This window comes from Scardinius erythrophthalmus (genome assembly GCF_964197995.2).
Source record: "Scardinius erythrophthalmus genome assembly, chromosome: 2".
In the NCBI taxonomy this organism is placed as follows: domain Eukaryota; kingdom Metazoa; phylum Chordata; class Actinopteri; order Cypriniformes; family Leuciscidae; genus Scardinius; species Scardinius erythrophthalmus.
Window position 1 is genome coordinate 63,663,235 of NC_138222.1, and position 25,762 is coordinate 63,688,996.

The 25,762-nt window shown below is 40.0% G+C and overlaps 1 protein-coding gene across 1 annotated transcript; it reads left to right on the plus strand.

Moving 5' to 3' along the window:
• Nucleotides 1–682: 682 nt before the first annotated feature.
• LOC308705729 (aerolysin-like protein) lies at nucleotides 683–1,678 on the plus strand (the record flags this gene model as incomplete). Its single annotated transcript, XM_081390897.1, has 1 exon — nucleotides 683–1,678. One exon carries the CDS (start codon nucleotides 683–685, stop codon nucleotides 1,676–1,678), a length of 996 nt encoding a protein of 331 aa, XP_081247023.1.
• Between the last annotated feature and the right edge of the window lie 24,084 nt (nucleotides 1,679–25,762).

Sequence of the window (25,762 nt, forward strand, 5' to 3'; positions counted from 1 at the left end):
TTTGACAAGAACCTGTGTGCCCTTAGGGCTGTTATTCCACAATATTCTGGGGTGGCGTAGTCGACCGTTATTGCCATTATAGGCTTCTCCTTATGGAGTTTGCCCCTCCCCACTTTGCCACATAAGCTTTATATTCTAAATGCTGAACACACTTTTGGCAGAGGTTGCGGGTGGACCTCCAGTGTTGTTTACCATGCTCAAATAGCGCACTTGACCAGCTACAGAGAGCCAGACAACAGACAAGTGACCAATCCTCAGTGGCGATGTCACAACATGCATGGTTAGTGGTTTGCAATCGTGCCGTGCTGAACCAAGCTTGAGTGGAAATATAACATTAACCATTCCTTACCACTCTTAGATCCGTTTGGCCTGACAGTGGAAAAGCGGCTAATGTTTCCCAAACCTGTTCCCAGAGGAATGCCAGAACTGCACATTTAGTGTTTGCCTATTCAGACACACCTGATTCAAGTCAGCTTATTAGTAGATACTCACAGACCCGAAATGAATGGATCAATTAAGAAAGAAGTCCAGCGTGTACTGTTGTTGTGTCTCCAGAAACTGGGCTGGGAAACACTGCAATAAAGTGTAAAGCTGATGCTAATTCTGATCTGATATTATTTTTATATTAAATTAATATAATATTAAATTATAAAATTGTGTATTTATATTATTTTCAGATTTGATGTCTGACACAATGACTCTAGAGCTAATTGGTGGAGGCGGAGGTGATGCATTCTCATTTACTGGTGAGAACAGTGGTGCCAGTTTAGAGAAGATCGGAGTCTGGGTGGGAGAATCGCAGGTGAAGGCTGTCAAGGTCTGGCTCTCAGATAGGAGAGTTGATCAATTTGGTGGACGAAGTCCAACCTTTGATGCACGAGGACCGTATCAAGAGTTCAAGTTCACACCTGGTGAGTGTTTCACCTCACTGTCCCTGTGGGGGAACGGAGCAGGAACACGTCTTGGAGCCATCAAATTCAAGACCAGTCAGGGGAGAGAGTTTTTTGCAAAGATGACAAGCTGGGGTTTAAAAACAGAATATCCCATGAATGTCGGCTCTGGATTTTGTTTGGGAGTTGTAGGAAGATCTGGTTGGGAAATTGACTGCATGGGATTCATGTTTCTCAAAGCAGTTGAATCAACAGTTCTCACCGATGTCCACTATCCCACTCTCCACAAAGTGATACCACAGGTGACAATGGAAGAAATCGAATTCCTCACTTTCAGGAACAACTCCTCCACCACTCAAAAAGAAAAAGTTGAAACCTCAAAGAAAGTGATCAAAACATCTTCATGGTCTGTGAGTGGAAGTTTGTCTGCAAAATTTAGTACAAAAGTGAAGGCTGCGATTCCAGTGTTTGTTGAAGGTACCACAGGATTCAGTGTCACCATTGGATTTGAAGGCACTTATGGTCAGGAGAACACAGATGAGAGAACCGAAACTCTGTCTACAGATGTAGAGGTGCCACCAGGGAAGATGGTGCATGTTTCAGTCTCTATTGGCAGAGCCACTTTTGACCTGCCTTACACTGGCACAGTGAAGATGACCTGCAAGAACGGCAGTGTGTTTGAGTATGAAACCGAGGGCACATACAAAGGCGTCACTTACACTGATATCAATGTGGATACCAAGGAATTTCCTCTAGCATCGATATCGCGGTGTGCGCATCCACGATAGTCACATCGCAGGATGTGGGATGTTAAGAATAGGTCGCTGGTCCGTGATTCATGATCTGTACGGGCCAGCTGCGCCGCCCGTAACGCTTGTGATTCGAGGATTAATTGCAAAATTTTATCATTTGCATGTGTTTTTAAGTCCTGTCATTTTAAACATAAAGCGCAAGAACACTGGAACTTGCGAGCTGTTTTCTGTGAGTGCACAGAGCCGGGCAGACACAAAGATCAGTGCTCTTTCTCTTATTTCTGAGCTTGAACGGACACGAGAATTCAAAATTAAGTCAGATTACCTGTCTCGGTGAACATCCTCATAAACACAGTCGGTTTTTCAAACACAAAGCAAATTTTTGTCCCGCCAATCCCTTTTATGATGGGTGAGTGATGTAGAATTGAATGCGCATATAAGAACGAGCAGAGAGAGAGACCTGAAGTCTCACGTAGAGCATTCGGAGATTTTTTTTCTCCTGAATAACCACGGGTGTGAATTGTGCTAAAACATGTTTTTCCTTATTTTCTCTAAAAAACCATTCCACACATTCAGCTGACAGTAAGCGAAAAAAACCTATCCAGTGATTAAATGTTTTCTGTGTTGACATTCATAAACTGCCTCATTCTGAAGAAATCAGCTGTTTGAACAAATCATTTGAATGAATGACTCAATGACTCGCCTGTCACCTCCTACTGGCGGTTTAGTTTCATAAAGTATAATTCTGTTCAACATTCCTTATTTGTATATTCAAAAATAATAAAATAATCTAATTTAATACAGTTATAATTTTTCAATGTAAATTATTTAATTTGATTGGTAACACCCTAGTGTCTTATTATTTTAATTCAATATATTGATCAAATTTAAGAATTTGAAATGAAAGATGGAGCAAACATTTAATAAAATTAGGGGGAAAATGCCCATTATAAAAGGTACAAAAAATTTGTGTTTTCAAACAGTGATGTAATGAAACATTGACAATTTAAGTTTGAAGGGAGTAAAGCCTCTGTTTAGGCTATTAAGGAAATGTAATTTTGCCAAAATAAGAACTTTTATTTTAAAATAAATGTTATTTTTTAATTAGCCAACTTCAGTGTGATATGTTACCATATTATCATGCTTAACACTGAGAATTTGAATAATTGTAATGTGATGATCAGATGCAGATATCTCAATCAAAGAATATGGGCGGTTTGCGGGTGGATTATTTATTTTTAACAGTGGATTCGGGTGACTCAAAGTGCACCAGATTAATGAATTTATCTTTAAAATGTACAAAATGTTCTTCCTATGGCATGCCCACGGACCCCCCTAGGGGTACCAGGCTCCACCCACAAAAATAATGTGGGAAACACATTAGGATATATGATGATCTACAAAAAATACAAATTTAATTATCTTATTAGTAACATAACATGACAGGAGCTATTTTGCTGAGTATTCTCACGATTGCAAATATTACATTGATTTTAGTTCAATAAACAAGTAGTGAATATTAAATTATTTCAATTACTTAGGTTAAATATTACATATACGCATGTAATATAATGTGTATTTCCATCACAGGTTTGGTCTTAAATTTCATTCAAAGTGGCATTAAAAAGGTCTTAAAAAGTCTTAAATTTAACTTGTTTATATCTGTAGACACCCTGTTTAAAGGTTGTATCGGCGATTTCAGGCCCAAACATAAATTATCACATTCATCTAATCTTTCCTAACGATCCGCTAGCTGCCCGCCCCATAAGCATGCCGTCAAAAAAAACGTGTCTCTGTAGGCAGCCTAGGCTCTGAGATCTGCACACAAAAACAGTTGCTTTCACCAACCACTCAAAACTAAAACAAATAGTGTTCCAACCAATCACAGACAATTGCATGTTTGTTTCTGTGTCAGCATGCAATTACAAATAAGCAACACAGATCATGTGCTATGTGCCTGTAACGATCACTAGTTACAAGAATGAACTTTTAAGTGTCTAAATGTGTATTTTGTGAGAGTTATTAGAACTCTCAAAGGGGAACTGTTGTATTACAAAAAATGTTACATCTAGGTTCTAATATTGCATGTAAACTGAGAAAGTTCTGTACATTGTGTTTAGCATTTAAGGTTATGCAGTGTCCAGCAAGAGATTCCTGCCAGTCCTGTTCTCTCTATTGTAAGTTAAATGAGTCAGATTACTGAGACTCTCACCCTTTGTCTTTAATGGCTCTGGGAGCCCCTGGCCCAGTTGTTGAATAGTTAGGCTGATTATATTAGCATCAATGTATTTGAATGTCACTGTTATGCTGATGAGATCAGGACTGGGGAAATGGGCTGACTCGTGTACTTCATTTGCATGCTGTGTTCAGAGTGTATCCACATTTATGTAAATCCCTCTCCCTTGAAATGTATATAAACTACAAGGCACACGGCCTTAGTTAGACTTGATGTATGCAGCTACCGACAGCTCGTGTTCTCAATAAAGAATCCTGCTGAAGAATACAACCAAGTCTCCTGGTCTTCGCTTCTGAGTTTCCCAAAAAATCAAAAGTTGTATTTGTTTGTTAACATAGTTAATTAATGCACTGTGAAGTAACAATGAACAGCTGTATTTTTATTAACTAACATTAACAAAGATTAATAAATACAGTAACAAATGTATTGCTCATGGTTAGTTTATGTTAGTTATTAGCCTAATACATTAACTAATGTTAACAATTTAAACCATATCGTAAGGTGTTACAAACAGATCGATTTAACCTTAATGAACTACAGTATTTTCAGGTTATTTATATTAGCTAAAAAATATTTAGCGTTTAGACTGGAGTGAGGCGTAAGAAAAGTGCAAATGTGCTAGCTAGCTGGTAATTTTATTCAGTTGTATATGGTAGAAAATTAGACTATTAGTCAAAATAAACTATTTAATGCTACTTTTTTATTCTACTTTTTGATATTGATATTATATAGAAAAATATATATCAGGTCTAGCAAAGAAGGATTTTTATCTTACAAAGATATGAAATCCTGTGGTAAAATCACAGCTTTTTAAAAAAAAAGAGGTGAAAAAAATATAATTTTTTTTGACCCAAGAAAAACCCTGTTATGTGTTGTAAACAACTGAGAAAGAAAACGGATCCATTTCATTCATTATATTGGATCCGTGCATTCGTCTTATCCTACATAAGTACTACTGACATACAAACCAATTAGACAAAGTTATCACAAAATACCATTTTATTTATATTTAAAACATTTCATATATATCACAAAATAAACAGTATGCCAATACTGGGAATGATGTGTAACATTTTTACACATTAATGTACATATGAGTAAAAGTCATCATCAAAATAATCTTTAAAGGTGCTCTAAGCGATCACGGGAGTTGTAACTTCTTGTTGACATTTGAATTGTTGTCAAACAACATATATATTTATTAAGAATTTCACAGCCCTGAATATATATTTATGTAAATGACTATACAGACATCTAGTGGCTACAGTATGGAATTACAGATTATTTTGTTTTATTTTTAACTAACATGTACAAGGAAATAAAAATTAAACAAAAACACAACATTTAAAAATTCTACACACAATCTATTAGTTTATTTTAAAATAGGCCTACATGTTGACTAAAGCCGTGATCGTTCTTAATTTGCCTGACTGAACTTGGGCCATTGGCAGTGAGTTCCCCTACGTTACCTGGACAGCGAACATCCCGTTAAGAGAGAAGAGATTAAGAAAGGACATTTTGGGTACTAAAAAAGCTATTCTCCTAATTTCTACAGATTCCAGCATCCATTAATTGAAAGCGTTTTTACCCGCGGGTGGGCAGCATCGTTTCTACTGTCTGATTGTAGACAGCTGTTATTTGCGCATGCACCAGCGGGTGGCAGACGTGTGTTATTACTGCCAACAGAACCAGGAACTACTATCAAGCAGCGCTTATTACAGTTTTTGCCCCTTGCTTGAACCCTATAGACCCATGCTAAAGTAACACAACTTGAAGATTTTGTTACCATACCTCCAACACATGTGCCCATACCTTAAACAAAAGCGCTGCTTTGCACTCTAGTTGCAGTTCTGCAACACACTTACTCCTTTATGCAACACACAAGTGGTAGTTTTTGTGAAACATACCATGATGATTACTTCCAGTATATTGAGATGTTTCAGTACAGTGGATGATACAGTATATACAGTAAAGTACTGTAAAAAAAAAGAAGCAAACCGATGACAATTTGTGGTTGTATTTCTCTAGAATGACTAGAAGACCTTCTGGGGGAGGACGCCAACGCCTGTTCACACAACAGCAGGAACTTGCCGTTGTGGACCTAGTGAGGGCAGATAATGCCATCCGTCTCCACCAGCTACGACAGAAAATACTTGCAGACAGGCAAGTGTTCAACAACATAAACCATGTGAGCATCACCACCATCAGAAGCATCTTGGGAAAACACAACATCACCATGAAGCAGCTCTACAGAGTCCCATTTGAGAGGAACAGTGTCAGGGTCAAAGGACTTTGAGCTGAATATGTACGGGTAAGTGTAACTGCCCTTTACATTTACAATACAGTATTGGTGAAATCCAGTAGCAGCTGAATATGTCCCATATCAGTACCACATGGATCCATTCGGAGAGCTACACAGGTACCTGTGTGATGGGATGAGGGTTCTGTTTTTTTGTTACAGAGAATCTTGGCCATATGGAGCTGCACAGCCTCATGAATTCATTTTCATTGATGAAGCTGGATTCAACCTGAGCAAAACAAGACGACGGGGTTGTGAACTTCCCGGGGCAGCGCGGGGGAAATATCACAAGCCTTCGAGGGCTTCTGCATCATTGTGCAAAACTAGGTCCATACAATAGCCAACATATACTCACATTTCTAGATGCTCTCCATAATATAGTTGTACAGAACAGCCCAGATCAGCCCAGGTTTGTGGTGGTATGGGATAATGTCAGTTTCCATCGGGCTGCTCTGGTCCATGCCTGGTTCACCAACCACAATCAATTTGAAGTGGTATACTTGCCCCTTTCTCACCATTTTTAAACCCCATAGAGGAATTATTTTCGGCTTGGAGATGCCGTGTATATGACCGCCAACCACATGCCCGCAGGCCTCTTCTGCAGGCAATGGAACAGGCCTGCGGCGAAATTCAGGTGACAGCAATCCATGGAGGGTTTCGACATGCAAGGGGATATTTTCCCCAGAAGACATTGCTTGTGATGTCGATGAGGTCCTGTGGCCAGACCCCAACAGATGGCGGGATCCATGAGCCCACGTATGCACAATTGCCATGATTTTCTGTGTTTACGGTATAGTGTTTTTTCTATTATTATATATATAATTTTTTTTTGCTTTATCCGAATTCATGTTACTGCAATGTACAATATTGAGTAGGCCTATTTGCTTTTTTGGTAGTTTGAAAATGTGCCTCCTGAAAATATGCCTTCTGAATAAACAGTGAAAATCAAAGACTACAGTGTTTTATATAAAGTAGACTTGTGTGTTCCCCCTGATCTGAAAGTGTATGCATATGATGCAAGTATGTGTCATTTTGTCATCAGAGTTACATTTTGACAAAGGAATGTTAGGTGTTGATAGCAGAGTTTAGGTTTTGATAGTAGAGTTTCAATTTGACACACATGTGAATGGTATATTTCCCAGTGTTGTGTCATGTTTACTTGTGTAGAGTTTTGGCACAATGAGCGAAGTTTTGCAAAATGTGTTCAAGCAGTGGGCCAAAACTGTAAAGTAATTCACAAAAATGAAAATTAGCCCATGATTTACTCACCCTCAAGCCATCTTAGGTGTGTATGACTTTCTTCTTCTCCAATTGTATTCGTCTGACAGAAGAAAGTCACACACACTTACGATGGCTTGAGGGTGAGTCATCATGGGGTAATCTTCATTTTAAAGCGAACTACTCTAAGTCAATTATGTAAAATCTAATTTTGTACATTTTATTAAATTAAGTCAAATCAAAACAGCTCACACATAACAAAGGGTCAATGGATCCATACCAGAAGTGACAGTGCAATCCTTCACCAAATTGCCTGTACACATCTGGACCCTTGGTCAATCTGGGGTGGGGTGGGGTGGGGTGGGCTGATATGTCCTCAGAAAGACAGATTTAATCTGTAGCATTCCTTTAAACAATATTAAACAAAACGTATTTAAATTGTACCAACATTTGGCAATATTAAACATTCAGACTACATTAACAAATGGTCCCCAATAGCTCCCTGGGTGCCGCAGCAGAAACGGCTGCCCACTGCTCCGTGTGGTTTGTCATATCCTAAAGCTTCAGTTCATTCACCTCTCTGGAAATGTACGTTTTTTATTTATATATTTATTTAACTAAAACTTTGTTTACATTTTATTAAATTATTCATTTACTTATTTCATTTTTGAAAATGTACAAATGTAGTTTTCTGTGATGGTCGTGTTTAGGTGTAGGCCTACGGGATAGAATATGCAGTTATAGCTATGGAAAGCCCCCACCATAAAAATTGAAACCCCGCATGGACAAAAAATGCTGATTGAATCTTTTCATATAAATGAGATTTAAGACGTCTAAGTACAGTTTTTCAACCATCTAAAGTTTTTAAACAGACATTGTTTAATAACAATTATAATTTAGGTCACCGTTAAACAAAATCATTACAGTAATCTTCTATAAGATAAATAGAAGATATGAATGTATTCAAACTTTAAAGATTTTATTTAAACAGTCTTTTAATTTTAAAAGATCATATTTAAACTTTTACGATTATGTTTTGAAATAAATTCAGAAAGATGGCGTCACGCTAATTTACCGGAACCTGTCACAGAAACACGTACACACACACACACACACACACACACCATTTGTCTGGTGCTTCATGAAATCTTCAGTCAGCAGACTTAGATGAATTTTATTTTTATCTAAAACTGAAATTTCAGTAGATTTTTATTTTTTATTTTTGTTATATACTTTTAAAGAACAGAATGTTTTTCAACTTTAGTTAAATTAGCAAGATAACGATTTTAATGTATACCCTAATAAAGAACGGAATGTTTTATGTAGTATGATTTTTATTCTTTTGTTTATCAAAAACAATTGGATCGATAAGATATTTATTTTATAAGCATTTCATTATATACTTTTATAAAGAACTGAATGGTTTTCAACTTTAGTTAAATTAGCAAGATAACTATTTTATTTTATACACTTATAGGCCTAAAGAACGGAATGTTTATGTAATATGATTTTTTATTCTTTTGTTTATCTAAAACTGAATTAAATGGTTTCAGTAGATTTTTAGTAAGATATTATTGTATATTATTTGTGTGAAATATAAAACATGATTAGGGTAACTCTCTTTTTCTCACTTTCACTGTTACCTCAGGAATGTGGAGGGGATCGTGTCAGAGGACGCGCGCACACACACACACACACACACACACACACACACACACACACAGGCACACTACTCTGGCTGGTGAGGCATTCAGGAAAAACAGTCTTTTTCTTCTCACTTTCCACAAGGCCCACAATGGACCCTGGAATGCGGAGGAAATGCTGACACACATATCCTATATATACACTCACATAAAGGATTATTAGGAACACCTGTTCAATTTCTCATTAATGCAATTATCTAATCAACCAATTGTGAAATACCTGAGTATTTCACAATCTGCTCAGTTACTGGGATTTTCACGCACAACCATTTCTAGGGTTTACAAAGAATGGTGTGAAAAGGGAAAAACATGCAGTATGCGGCAGTCCTGTGGGCGAAAATGCCTTGTTGATGCTAGAGGTCAGAGGAGAATGGGCCGACTGATTCAAGCTGATAGAAGAGTAACTTTGACTGAAATAACCACTCGTTACAACCGAGGTATGCAGCAAAGCATTTGTGAAGCCACAACACGCACAACCTTGAGGCGGATGGGCTACAACAGCAGAGGACCCCACCGGGTACCACTCATCTCCACTACAAACAGGAAAAAGAGGCTACAATTTGCACAAGCTCACCAAAATTGGACAGTTGAAGACTGGAAATATGTTGCCTGGTCTGATGAGTCTCGATTTCTGTTGAGACATTCAGATGTTAGAGTCAGAATTTGGCGTAAACAGAATGAGAACATGGATCCATCATGCCTTGTTACCACTGTGCAGGCTGGTGGTGGGGGTGTAATGGTGTGGGGGATGTTTTCTTGGCACACTTTAGGCCCCTTAGTGCCAATTGGGCATCGATTAAATGCCACGGCCTACCTGAGCATTGTTTCTGACCATGTCCATCCCTTTATGACCACCATGTACCCATCCTCTTATGGCTGCTTCCAGCAGGATAATGCATCATGTCACAAAGCTTGAATCATTTCAAATTGGTTTCTTGAACATGACAATGAGTTCACTGAACTAAAATGGCCCCCACAGTCACCAGATCTCAACCCAATAGAGCATCTTTAGGATGTGGTGGAACGGGAGCTTCGTGCCCTGGATGTGCATCCCACAAATCTCCATCAACTGCAAGATGCTATCCTATCAATATGGGCCAACATTTCTAAAGAATGCTTTCAGCACCTTGTTGAATCAATGCCACATATAATTAAGGCAGTTCTGAAGGCGAAAGGGGGTCAAACACAGTATTAGTATGGTGTTCCTAATAATCCTTTAGGTGAGTGTATAATAGCGCCTTCAAACTTTCTGTCATACAAACACCCGTCAAAATCACATGATCTAGGGCTAAAAAGGTTCAAATAGGGCAAAAGCTTCTGTCAAAATCACATGATCTCTAGGGCTAGCAAGGTCAATAAGCAATACCATAACAACATATGTCGGATGGACGCCGGAAGGTCAACCTGTCAAAACCACATGATCGGCGGATAGGTCAAAACTAACTGTCAAAACCACATGATCGATGGGTAGGAAGGGGCAATAGGTCAATCCATAACAATGTAGGCCGGAAGGACACCGGAAAGGTCAACCGGAAGGTCAATGACAACCGGAAGCCATCAATAATTTTGACACATGGTATAGGGTAATAACTACTGTTACTGACCTGTGTTTGCTGCCAGCGTGTTCTCTTGCTATGTGTCGTCAAAGCAGATGAGTGAGACCTGATTCTCGTATCGCTCATGTACCCGGATATCCCCCTTTGAAGATCACGGCTGTGGATTGGCTGGCCCTGGCAAGATGGAGTGAAGGCTTACTTTTCACTGTGAGGTAGTGTGTCATTGCAGTGTCTGAAGATTGAAGTGAGCATGTGTAAAGATTTAAAGTGTTTGATGCATGCACGAGTGTGGGAGAATTAAACGTTACCATCACTCGGAAATCTTTGCTGGGGATCGTCTAGCCCGGTGGGGCGTCAGGAAATAATCTGATCTGCTGTGTGTAAAGCTCTGTACAGGTGTCCCAGTCCAGGCTGCTGTGGTGGAGAAAGGAGAAGTTCAGCCCCGCGTGCCGTTGTGAAGATCTCTATTCAAGCTCATGGTATTATGTTCCATCGTTGTTCTAAGAACAGAGAAATCCAGTCACTCACGTCGTCCGAGATTCCTTTCCCAAGGATTGCCGCATCCTCCGTTGTTGTCCTGTGATAGGAGAAGACTCAGTTATTAACTGCTGGATTCTGTACCCACCATTGTTGTTCTGTGGACGGAGAGGTCCTGTCATCTGCTGCTGCATTCTGCCTCTGCTGCCCTGTGGAAAAGGAACACTCAGTTACCTGCTGCTGTCCGGTGAATGGAGAAAGCCCACTGCCCGGTGCTTTGAATACCTCTCTCACTGACCGCTATATTCTGCCTCTGCTGTTCTGTGAACGGAGAGATTCTGTTATCCGCTGCTGCATTCCCCCTCTGCTGCCTGGTGAAGAAGGAACATCCGGTTTTCTGCTGCTGTTCTGCGAACGGAGAAGGCTCAGAGATCTACTGTTGGGTTTCGCCCTCACCACTGTGGTCCTGTGAACAGAGATTCGGTTACCTACGGTGGTGTTCGGTCTCCATCGCTGTTTCCTGGAGAACGGAGAAAATTTGCTGGCTGCTCGTGGAGGTTCCTTACCCGAAGGCCATTGTTCTCTGCCCACCTCATACTGTCATTCCATGAACAGAGATATCCAATCATCCGCTGCTCAGAGTCTTCCTCCCTCGAAGCCTGTCCTGGCTGTGTCCGGCTCCTATCCCCACCGCCGCCCTGCGAACAGAGAGATCCAGTTACTGGCCACCCTGGGGTCCCCTAGTCCAAGTGCGCTGCATATAATACCATCCCTGCTGTCTTGGGAATTGAGATATCCGAGATATCCATTTGTTACATTGAGATTTGATACCTGAAGCCCGTCACACTCAGCTCCATCATCGCTGTGCTGGAAGATAGAGGGAATCAAGACACCGGTAGTAAAGCCTTCCTTCATTGAAGTTTGCTTTAATCTGTCCCAACATTGTCGCTCTGGAGAAAGGAAAAATCTGGCCACTTACACTGTCCCGAGTGTTCTCCCGTGGGAATTGCTGTGTCCTGGTTCCCCCTCGTCGTCCTGGAGGACGGAGAAACTGAGCTACTCGCCTGCAGACTGATACATTCTGGTCCCTTAGGGATGTTCTAGAGCAAAGAGAGGTCCAATCGTTCACCTTGTTCGGCCGGACTGCATCCGTTCGAGGAGTAAGATATCAGTGACAGTGACATTCACTTAAAGTGTTTTATACTCAATAAAGAAATCAAGCTTTTATCTCACGTTGTTGTCTCGCCTAGTTGGTGTTCCTTGGTGTAGGTCCTCCGGAGTGGAGGTTGTCCTCGGCCCTAGCGGTGACACGATTCTAAGTTTGTGTAGGACAATGTGGGACATGTTACCGACACTAAAACATAACCTGAAACTGTTATATAGCCTAATGTTTATCTAACTTAAAACATTTGTATTCTGACTTTCAGCTGATCAAAATTCTTTGTTCTTTAGTCTCTTCCAGAAAACACCATTACATCACAATGTAACATAACATGTCTTTATTTTACATGTCATTTAAATTCAACATCACTGAGCCCAAAGGCAGCAAGCATCATGCAGATAACTATTTTTGAAACAGTTCTGACCAAGTCCAACTAAAATCCAACAAAATTAATAATGAACAAATAAAATACAAAACAACATAAAATTAGATCATTGACAGTCTTATATATTAAGAATATATTAAACCAAAAACGTTCATATTTTTAGAAAGAATGTTAATTAAAACAACCTCAGAAGGCAACAAGTTGATAAATTCTGTTCAATTTTAATTTTACTTTACCGAATTATCCATTAGTTTTCTGACAGGGAACACATGGAACGAATCACCGCTCCACATTTTGATTGACAGCCATCACAACCTATAGTGACCGTGTTTACTCCTTTCCTTTCAACCATTGGATAGGATTTTAAAAACGGCTGTTGTGTTTGTACTTCTGATGAAGCGCTGTTAAATATAGGTGAAAAACTAGCCGCAAAAAAATAAATAAAATGCTTTCTTAAAAATGCAAAAGAACGCATGCACGTTTTCTTAATATAATAATTAAAAACCAACAGACTGATGAAAACGCGGGACATTTTCTCAATATGCGACGTGCGGGACAAAGGGTGAAAATGCTGTGCGGGACAACGCCAAGCGGTGGTCACCCTAGAATGGACACGAGAGGTGTCCATCTGCTAGATTATCCATCAAGCCTACACATCTGAGAAGGTCGTGAGAAGTCAAAAAAAGAGAGATGGAACCTGGGAGAAAGTGAGCATTCCAGTTACCACTCCAGTTGTGTAATACAATAAACACATTGGGGGTGTGGACTTGTCCGATCAGCTCATCCAGTACACCTCTGCTCACCATAAAGCACATAGATGGTATAAGACTATGTTCTTACACTGTGGACATATAGGTTTGAGTGGCATTTTGTCAAGCAAAAAAAAAAAAAAAAAAGAGCCAATTCTTAATAGACTTCTTACTCATTTCCTCCACTTTTGCGGTTATCTTTATCTGTTTGCATTCACTGATTTCCCAACATCATCTTGAATGTTGAATGTCAATACAACTGAAAAATTTGAGAGAACCACATTAGCTGGTTCATACATTTATGTTGATTTTCCTAAATGTGTATGTTTGAACTCGCCATTATGGTGATCCGTGTGTCCATTGGTTGGACACTTGGAACTTAATTTCTATTATTCTAATTATCTTTCTATTTATGCAGCGATGCAACAAGAAATCAGAGTTATTTGATTTCAAAGGAAGGGAGATAATAAGGATTAAATATACAGTGTGATTTATTCTTTATTCAAATGATTCATTACAAAGTTGATTCAAACTAAAGAGTTGTGCTTACGTCGAACCTATTTTTGCATGCAATTTTGTCAAAAATAGTATAAAAAAATCCAGCTGATTCATTTGAGTCCCCTGTGCAGTTCAAATATCCACCAAGATATTTTAGTTGCATTTACATTTGTGCTTTATTTATATGGTAATCAAGTGCATTATTACATCAAATACATGTTTTATTTGGTAACATTTAATGTAAAATTCAGTATATATAAAATGTATAAACAAAATAACAACAAATGAAAGTAACAAACATATTTTGATCAATAATGCATAGCAACAGAAATATATGAAATCTTACAGATTAATTTCTGCACGTCACAAAATGAAAAAAAACTTGGCAGAATCCCTCTATAGCTTTATCCTTAACTTTTGACAAAGCTAACATTAACTAAGATTATACGTCATTCATGACACAGTGCTTCCCCACCATTGGCTGAATTTTCTGAATCTGTTTTCTGTGTTATACTGCAGGGGGCGCTATTACACATCTTCTGAAAGAGTACAGAATCTCCTGATCAAAACAGGAGAAGCAGAACCAAGAGACTGAAGCACACATGCAAAAAACTAAAATTAAACAGGATATAAATCAAAGTTTTTTAACTCCTGCGTTTTTTTTGTTTGTTTGTTTGTTTTTTTAATGAATGCATGAATATCTGAACATGCAATATATCAAAAGAAAGAACAGACCCTCCACTTTAAAAAGAAAAACCCTTTATTTTTAGCTTACTTCGTACTTTCGCTCAATTTTCGTTTCCTTCTGTACAAATAAAATGTACGAGAATCCGGTAGGACTAGGCTACTTTATTTTAGCTTCATGCATTATTTTTTTTCTAATGCAAGTTTTATTAAAAAAAGCAACATTTTGATAAAGCTGAGAAAATCACATTCTTTTCAAAGACTTCATCCAGATGGGATTCAGAGCGATGATCAAAACAAAGGACTGTGAAGCTTTGAGTGTGTTGATGAACTCAATTCATCTGTGTTTTGATCATCGTTCACCTTTGATCACCTTTTTTAAATTAAACTTATCAACATTCAAGTGTTGATTAAAAAAAAAAACATGGAGTTAGAACCAATTATTATTATTTTTTTTTTTTTTTAACAGAGCCCGTGTTCTTTATTTTAATATATTGTATGTTCAGATATTCATAAAATAAAATATTCTGAGGGCCATGAAATTGTTTGTGGTTGGAAACAAAAGAAAAAAACTGGCGGAGAAAGAATTTACACTGTAGGACAATGAAATGCTCAAATCATTCAATCTATGTTAGTCAGTAGTTGGGCTCTTGCTCTGTCAGGTGGATTGATTATCAACATCTATTATCTGTTTATAGAGGATATGCATGTGACAGAAGAATAACTTTGCGATTTACTGTACAAATATATTTTTAAAAGAAATCTGAGGTATATTTTTACAGACTGGCAAAAGCCACAGAACAGAGAAGCAATGGATCGCTGCTATTCACAGAAACATCTGGATCAAGGCAGAGAAAGGTGGATTTACATTTACATTTTGTGTCAATATGTTGAATTTTGGGGTAAAATCATTTCCAGTATATTTGTTTTTGTTATATACTGTATTGACAACTCATCAAAATTAAATAAGATTAAATATTTGCCATTTTATATTCTGTGTAACTGTATAGTTTTTGTAAGCGATAAAAATAAAAATAAAATAAAAACTTCCAAGTATTATGGCGAGGAGATATGACGATATATATAATGATATAAGTCATTATCCACAATCACCAGGGGCCTGTTTCAATATGGAGGTTCAACCAACTCTGAGTTAAAACTTGAACTCTGAGTTGACTTAGCCTGAGATGGGAAACTCAGAACAGCTGAAATTAGTTAGTTCAATCAACTCTGAGTTGACCTACTCTGAGTTATTTAAGCGCGTGCACCACAACTCTAAAAAGCCATTATCAATGGAGCGCAGATATTATGAGTCACCATGGCAACAGCGCCAGACAACAAGAGGTCTGCATATTTCTCACCAGCAGAACGTCTCGGGTTACGTATGTAACCCTCGTTCCCTGAGTAGGGAACGAGACGCTGCATCGATACTCGATACTTTGGGGAATGCCTTCGGCATGAAGCGTCTGAAGTCAACTATGGAACTATTCCAATCTTGATTGGTGCAACGTCACCCGTGACGTCGCATGTGACGGTGATCCGGAAGCTACAAAAGGGTCACAGGAACCAGGAAATGCTAGCTTCTAATTGGTCAAAGCAAGTCGTTCTCAGGGGCGCGAAAAGTGTGGCCGAGGGATGCAGCGTCTCGTTCCCTACTCAGGGAACGAGGGTTACATACGTAACCCGAGACGTTCCCTTTCGTAAAGGGAACTCCCGCTGCATCGATACTCGATACTTTGGGGAACGAATACCCACGCCGCCACACTGAGAGTAAAAACGCCCTGGTATAAAGCATCTGGTACACTCACGGACGATAGAATGAGTAGAGGGCAGATCCAAACTAGCTTGTCATAAGATTTGGTGCAAGAAGGGGAGGTCTGGAGCCGGAGGCTCGACTGACCTCATGGCTGGGAGCCCCAGACAGTAGAAAATATTAGATGAGAGGTGAAGGCAGAAGCGCACCTTGTACTTCAAATATGAGTGGTTTTAGATAACCAACTGTACTCTTAATAAAGGGAATAGCTCCTAACCCTTGATGCATAACTAGATGGACTGACTCCTCTCAGCCTGAGTCCTAATGTAGGAACCTCAAAGGCTATGACCTTGACCATCCGACACATGCGATGGAGGATGGAATACCTGAAGAATCTTAACATTGCCTACAAGTACCTCAGTACAGGGCAAAAATAACGTTGAGTGGCTCCCACGCTAGCAAGTAAGAGGGGGCACGACCACCACTCTTCCAGGGAGTAAGACGAGCAGGAAGCAGACTCAATAGATTCTCCTATATATACTTATATATCTCAAATATATATTCGTATACCTCACCCACAGGACATGATGGGTGCCAGGGATAACCCATCAGCCTGATGCCAATAGGCTGGATGAAAAGGATTCATCCTCCAATCTACAGGAACATGGAGTTTCAGTGGGAACGTCCTTTCGAGAACACCCTTAGAGGCTTGCGGAGGGCACTGAGGCCGCCACAGAGGCCCTAAGCATGAACAGGAGATCCCGTTAGAGAGCGGGATGGAACACCAGTACTGAAGCCAGTGGGCAGTAATAAACTGGGTTCAATGCCCTCCCTAACTTAATTGTTTAGTTCCTAGTAGAGTGGGGTTCTAGTATGGATGTCCTGACCACCTCGGTGGAAAGGGCAACCTAATTACGGGTGGGACCCCCTCAGGGGCCAGACCCATAGTCTCCATAACTCTGGTCGGGGATGAAATAATATACCATCAGCCTGAGACAGAAGATCTCTCCTAATAGGAATTTTCCATGGAGGACTCTCCAAGAGACTAATAAGGTCCGAAAACCAAATTTGGGCCGGCCAGTACGGAGCTACAAGGAGTAGTCTCACTCCGTACCTCCTGACCCTTTCTAGAACCCCAGGGAGCAGAGCGATCGGGGGAAAAGTGTACAGATGTGACCTCAGCCACATCTGTACCGTGGCATCCAAGCCCAAAGGAGCTGGATGTGAGAGAGAGTACCAGAGCGGGCAATGAGAGTTCTCATGAGAAGCGAACAGGTCAACCTCCGCCCGGCCAAACTCTCTCCATATAAGCTCAACCACTTCAGGGTGGAGCCGCCATTCCCCGGGCCTCGGCCCCTTGCCTCGACAGGATGTCTGCTCCCATATTTTCAACCCCAGGAATATAAATAGATCTGACAGAGAGAAATTTGTCCTGGGACCAAAGAAGAATTTGATGCGCCAGTCTACAAAGAGGGCGAGATCTCAAACCTCCTTGGCGGTTGATATAAGAGACCACTGACATATTGTCTGTCCTAACAAGAACATGATGGCCTCTGAGGTCTACAAGGAAGTGCCTCAGGGCAAAAAAATACAGCCAACATCTCCAAGCGATTAATATACAATGTGAGATGATGGTCCTTCCAAGTACCTCGGGTGTAACGGCCCTCCATAACCGCACCCCAGCCCGTGAGGGACGCATCCGTGGTCAGAGTTTTTCTCTCACATGGTGCTCCCAAAACCGGGCCCCGAGACAGGAACCATGGTTTCTTCCATACGACAAGAGAACGAAGGCATCTGCGCGTAACTCTGATCGTACGAAAAGGGTTTCCCAGAGGAGAAAATCCCTTGTTCCTGAGCCACCACTGCAAAGCCCTCATATGGAGCAGACCAAAGGGTACTACCGTGGAAGCTGCAGCCATAAGACCCAAAACTCTTTGAAAGTGTTTGACAGTGATAGCCTGGCCTAACCTAATACTCTTCATTGTGTTTAAGATAGTATTTATACAAGCAGGAGACAATTGTGCCCGCATTGTGACTAAGTCCCACTCTACTCCCAGGGACGTAGTCCTCTGAAGAGGAGTTAAGGAACTTTTCTTCACATTGAGTCTCAACCCCACGCACCTCAGATGGCGCAAAACAACATCTCGATGTTGAATTGCTAGTTCTTTTTGACTGAGCCAAAATGAGCCAGTCATCTATAAGATACGGACCCCCTGAAGTCTCAATGGAGCAAGGGCCGTGTCCATACATTTAGTGAAGGTGCGAGGGGATAAGGCTAGGCCGACTGGAAGAGTCCAGAACTGATGCGCTTTTCCCCCCAAAAGCGGATCTCGGAAACTTCCTGTGATGAGGTTAGAAGGGAAAGAGGAGTTAAGGAGCTTGTGGATCTATCAAGACAGACCAGTCCTCGGAGCTGGTCTGACTGACAGTCGGTAACTTGAATCTGAACCCCCTCGGAGGTTGATCCAGTACCCTGAGATCCAAAATAAGGCCTAACTCCCCCCCTCATAGGAACCATGAAGTGCCAGCTGTAGAACCTGGGCTCCCGTAAACCAAGGAAGAGCCCACTTTGAGGTTTCCTGTGTTAAGAGGGACTAGACTTCCTGTTCCAAAAACCGACCCTGCTCTGGGCTGGCCGACATGTGAACCACCCTTAGTAGATAATATTTGTATATTAGCTCCACTGTAAGCAGGACCCCCTAGGCTATATTTTGAAGACCCCTCGGGGTGTCTAAATATGCCATTATGGGGACCAGTCCCTCGAGACTGGCCTCGGCTATAAATTTCCAAATGGCTTCGGTGACCTGAAGCAGCTAACTGGCAGGAACTAACCGAAATATGCTCTCTACAGACCTCCTGAGAGGCGGCGAACTCGACAGTGCCGCAACGTCTTTGGGCAGATACTGCGATTTGTGTTCGCTGGAAGCCGATGTGTCCCGAAGCGCCATTGGCGGCGGGAAGCGAACATCGATTTCCTAAGGGCTGCATAAGGGGGCGAGACTCCTGTACTCGCTCTCCTGGGGGAACGCCCATAAGGGTCTGCGTGTTACGACAAGACCTCTTAGTTGAAGCCGTCTTAGCCCGAGAGACAGTCCTCAGACCTGTCTTCAGTATGGAGAGCTTCGTGCGAGAATGTTTCCTCTGGCCCCAAGCCTTATACGGGGGGGCACAAGAGGGAACCCTCTCAAAATATGAGGAGCTGGCGGCTGTCCCATGAGGCTACCCCCTGGCAGCAACCCCATGAGACCTGGACTGACAACTGGGGATAGCTGATTGTCGCTCTGTCTCCTGAAGCCTCTCGACAACGGTTCTTGCCGCGTCACCAAAGAGGCCAGAAGGTGAAAGTGGAGCATCGAGAAGGAAAGCCCTGTCTTTCTCCCCGATCCACAAGCGATTAAGCCATAAATGTCTCTCTGAGACGACTAGTGCTGCCACGGCCAATAGCACGGGCCGTCTCTTTAATAATATGGAGAGATAAGTCAGCTACTCTACGAAATTCAGTAATATAGAGTGAGACCTCCCAGTTATAGTCCACCTGCTTGAGGAGGTCAGCCGGGTATGCCTGTAATAACCCCATCGTGTGTGGGCATGCACCAGCTCGACCACCGCCATATATGCTTTCCCTAACAAATTCGATGTACGAGATTTGGAGGGAAGTGTCTGAGCTATCAGGGGTGACGCAATGTCGGGGAGAAAATATTTCGCAAAATATTCCTCAACCCGAGCCATCACCTAATAACCATTTTCATTAGATTCCCTAATGGATGAGTAAATATATACATGGGGGAAAATAATTGAGATGAAAATGGATTTTTCCACGATCTTGATACCTCAGTATGGAGATCAGTGAAAAAGGGAAGGCTCTGACACGGAGATTGTGACTGGGTCTGCAGGAAGCGCTCATTCATTTTATTTTTCTTAGTCGCTTCCTGCTTATTATATGGCCATTTAACATTTAATTTAACCACTGCCCTGATTACAACCTCCAGCAACTCCTCACTAACGGAAATATGGGGTGGCGAATCCCCATATCCACGTGATTTAGTGTTAATAGATAATATCTAACTCCTCGGAGACAGATAAATCAAACGCTGTGTCTTTAACATGGTCGGAAGAAGCCGCAGCGCGGGCTTCCGAACCGTGCGCGAGACCAGTGGAGCTGGTTAATAAATACTGAGAAAGGGTCGCAACCGTCTCAGTATCATATGCCAGCCCCACGTGCGAATCACATGCATACAAGCGGCGCGCTGCCTCAACAGACGCGGGACCTGATGCACTGGAAACGCGAGCCTGATCTAATTGATCGAACAGGCTCAAACGGGAGCGGAGCTTTTTCATTGAAAACAGTTTGCACAGACAGCGCCCTCGAGCACCGCCCGTGCATGCTCCACTCCCAGACAAACTACACAAAGCGTGTGTGTGTCATCCTCGCTTAAATAACGTGGGCAAGGGGACGCACACTGCCTGAATAGCTTCTCTTTTTTCGCCATAAATAATACTCTTTTCACGGGACAAACAACACCAAATAGAACAGACAAGATGACATAGAGCGCTTGCTGAAGACCAGAAGCTAACATTTCCTGGTTCCTGTGACCCTTTTGTAGCTTCCGGATCACCGTCACATGCGACGTCACGGGTGACGTTGCACCAATCAAGATTGGAATAGTTCCATAGTTGACTTCAGACGGAAGGCATTCCCCAAAGTATCGAGTATCGATGCAGCGGGAGTTCCCTTTACGAAAGGGAACTGGATGAGCTTCTGCAAGCATATGGAGAGTACGAACATTATTTCGTTCATAAGTTTACATTTTAATTACTGTTATACAGTGATGGGTGTAATTAATTACCAAGTAATCTAAATACTGTAATTTAAAGGGGTGGTAAAACACCTTTTTTCGAAGGCTTGATTGTGTTTGTGGGGTGCACTGTAACATGTGTTCATGCTTCGTTTTTTAAAATTCGCATTATTTTTTACATATTTAACCATTATTCTACACTGCTCTGTCCCTCCTTGTAAAAACGGTCGGATGATTTCCTGGTTCTAAAAAGCCCCGCCCTCAAAAATACGCAATGGGCTCAGGGCAGATGGCCGCCGGAGTATATGGCTGGTAAATGATTGTTCAAACTGAAAGTGAATATTGCGACTATAACTGTTTTTCTTTGGGAAAAATCGTGTTGTTCTTACTAGAAGAACATTTCACTAAAGGGCTTTGACTTGAAAATCTGAGAATGACAAAGCCAAAAAGTAAAACCAAACAAATTGACCCAGATAATGGGACTGAGGAAAGCAACGCAGCCGCGTTTGGTATGGCTGAAATACTTAACGAAATAAGAGCATTTCGCACTGAGACGTCGGGGAACTTTGTGGCACTGAGGAAAGAAGTGAGTGATCTACGAAATGAACTTGGAGATATTAAAAAAAGAATGGACGCTGCTGAGCATAGGCTGTCTGATAGCGAGGACAATGAGAGGAACATTACGCGAGTAATGATTCACATGTTACAGCAACAGACTTTACTTAAAGAAAAATGTGAAGATTTGGAAAGCCGCTCAAGAAGGAATAACATCAGGATTTACTCAGTGCCCGAGAAAAGTGAGGGAAATAATATGATTGATTTTGTGTCGAATCTGATTCGGGAACAACTTGGTGTTGCCATAGAGCTTTGCATTGAGCATGCGCACAGGATATCCGTGCCAAAGCGGCCTGGGCAACACGAGCGTCCCCGGTCAATTATGGTGTTATTTCAAAGTTTTGCCACAAAACAGAGTGTGCTTAAGGCAGCGTGGATGAAGAAAATCGTACAAGTGAATGGTAACAGGATCTACTTTGATGAAGATTTTACTCCTGCTGTCTACAAGGAAAGGGGGAAATACAACGGTGTGCGTAAAGTGCTGCGCGAGAGGAAGATCAAACACCGCATATTATTCCCCGCCAAATTGAAAATTTTCTGTGAAGACGGTAAAGCCAAGATCTTTGAAAACCCAGCGGCTGCTGTGCGAGGCCTACCTGAGTTCGGCATCACAATGGATCTACCTGCGGAGGAACCAGACTTGGAGACAACGCTATGTGCAGCTGGTTGGCAAACTGTCAGTTCACGCAGAAGGAAAACGTCGGTGTGCGATTTCGTAGACGCTGTTAAAACATTGTTGGAAAATAAGCATCCAACTGGAGCTGCATGCTAAAGACTCAGGGGGGTTTGTATTGTCTACGGATCAAGATTATGGTTGGGACAATGAAATCAAGAAGGGAATGCGCACACAAGGTACTGACTTCAAGTTTTTATTTTAAAGGCGCTGGTTCATTAAGAAAAAAGGAACTGTCGCGCATTGAGTTTCGTTCTTGTGTATTTATTTTTGAACATTTGATCCACGACTTATGGCTGAACAAATGATCCCATTAGAAATGAGAGAAAATGGGGAGTATAAAATATATGATTTGGATTTAGATTTGGATTCAGAAAGGCATGTGCGCAACCATAATTTAATTCCGTGCAAATATTATAGTGAAGATGAATTCAACTCAAATGTTAAATTAGATAATAATTTTTCACTTGTCCATTTTAATTGTAGAAGTCTTTATACAAACCTTAATAAAATTATAGATTATTTAAATACACTAAAAGGCAAGTTTGATATAATCGCTTTTTCTGAAACATGGTTAAATGCGGTCAAAGGTTATGATTTAGGAATTGATGGATATAGTTTGTATCATGTGGACAGACCGGGAAAACGAGGAGGAGGTGTGGCATTATGTGTCAAAGAAACATACACTTGTAAGGTTATTGAAAGTATGTCTGTGGCTATTGAAGGTCTTCTAGAATGTGTGGCGGTGGAAATTGAGTTGGAAACAAAGCAAAAAATAATTATAGCTTGTGTGTACAGAGCACAAGGCTCAAATGTAGAAGTATTTAAGGATAAACTCACTGAACTTCTAGACTGTACAATGTTAAATAAGACTATGTGGTTATGTGGTGATGTTAATGTTAATTTAATGAACCCACAAGGCCAAACAGTAACCCATGATTTTTTAAATGAAATGTATAGCAGAGGTATGTTTCCAGTGATATCACAACCCAGTAGAGTGACACGGACAACTTCAACATTGATTGATAATATTTTTATTAATAATATTGACATTACTTTCCATAGTGGTCTGCTATTGTGTGATAGCAGTGATCACTTACCAGTTTTTATTGTCTGTGGCTTAAAAATTGGTAAGAAAAGGAGTGATGTTGATAAAGTTAAATATACTAGAGTTCGGACTGAGAAGGAAATAGACTCATTTAGGAAGGATCTGATTAATCAAGATTGGAGTAAAGTTTTTGTAGAGGATGTTAATAATGCTTATGAGGTCTTCCTGAATATATTTGTAACCCTTTATAATAAAAATTGTCCCTTAAAAATGGGTAAAGTGAATAAATTTAATAAAAAACCATGGATAACCAGTGGGTTACAGAAGGCCTGTAAAAATAAAAATAAACTATACCGAGATTTTATAAAATACAAGTCTAGTAATCATGAAATTAAATATAAAAGATATAAGAATAAGTTAACAACTATAATGCGACAGGCAAAAAAAGACTATTATAAAAACAAATTATATGAACACAAGACTAATATTAAAGAAACTTGGAAAATTTTAAATAAGGTTATGAAGCCAAATTCTCAGAGTAAAGATTTACCTGAGTATTTTGAACACAGAGGAAAGGTTATTGATAATGGAACAGATATTGCAAATGAGTTTAATTCCTTCTTTGTCAATGTTGGACCTAATATTGCGAAAAGACTTGAAAATCCCAGTAATGTTGCATGTGGTAGTAGTGCGACAGTAGGTAGTAGAATTTTACATTCAATGTTTCTTAATGAAGTCATCGGAACTGAAATCTTAGATATTGTGAGAAAGTGCAAAACTAAAACTTCTTGTGATGGTGATGGAATAGATATGAGCATTGTAAAAAAAACAATAGATTGTATACTTCAACCTTTAACTTATATTTTCAATCTTTCTTTCAGTTCAGGTGTTTTTCCTCAAAAGATGAAGACTGCAAAGATAATACCTATTTTTAAAAAAGGAGATAAACACGAGTTTAATAATTATCGACCCGTTTCAATACTTTCACAGTTTTCTAAAATAATAGAAAAATGGTTTACTTATAAATTAGATTTATTTTTGGAAAAAAATTATTTACTTTTTGATTATCAATATGGATTTCGTTCCAATAGATCAACTGCCACTGCACTAATTCATTTAACTGAAGAAATTCTTGCTGCAATGGACAAAAAACAGTATCTTGTAAGTATATTCCTGGACTTGCAGAAAGCGTTTGATACTGTCAATCATAACCTATTGTTGACAAAACTATAACACTATGGATTAAGGGGTCAGACATATAAATGGCTTGAAAGTTATTTAAGTAATAGAAGCCAATATGTTCAATTTAAAAATCATGTCTCGGACTATAAAACTGTTGTATGCGGAATTCCCCAGGGTTCTGCAATTGGCCCTAAACTTTTTATATTATTTATTAATGATATATTTGAGGCTTCCAAATACATAAATTTTTTGTTGTTTGCTGATGACACAACTGTGTTCAAGACGGGGACAGATTTAAATGAATTAATGGTCATTATTGAAAGGGAAATGACAGAGTTAAAGAAATGGTTTGATTGTAATAAATTGTTTCTAAATTGGGATAAGACAAATTATATGGTTTTTGGAAATAAGGGAAAACGATGTAAATATTGAATGTGTTTCAGAAATCAAATTTTTGGGAGTTATCCTAGACAGCAAACTTAGCTGGAAGTCTCATATTGAGTATATCAAAGGTAAAGTTAGCAAAAATATTGGTATTCTCTATAACGTTAAACACACATTGGATGAAGCTTCATTACAGCTTCTATATTTAACCTTAATTGTTCCATATTTAACATATTGTATCGAAGTGTGGGGTAATGCATGCACCAGTTATATAGATAGGTTGTTCTTACTGCAGAAGAAAGCGATAAGAATTGTGACTTACAAAGGTTTACGTGATCACACAAACAATCTGTTTATAAAATTGCAGACCTTGAAATTGAAAGATTTGGTCAAATTTAAAATACTACAAACGATGTGGAGAGTGAAAAATAATTTGGTGCCAATACATATTCAAAACAAATTCATGCTAATCACAGATAGTAACAATAGAAGAAAAGGTAATTTTTGTGTACCATATTCACGTACCTCACAAAAACAAAAAGGGTTTCTTGTAATTGGGATCAAATTATGGAACTCTTTGGACATTGTGCAAAAATCATGTAAGACGATTGTTCAATTCAATAAATTGTATAAAAAAAAATGTACTTAGAAAATATGAAGGCAGTGAAGCCTAAGAACCAAGGTTTGACAAATTTGAATTTA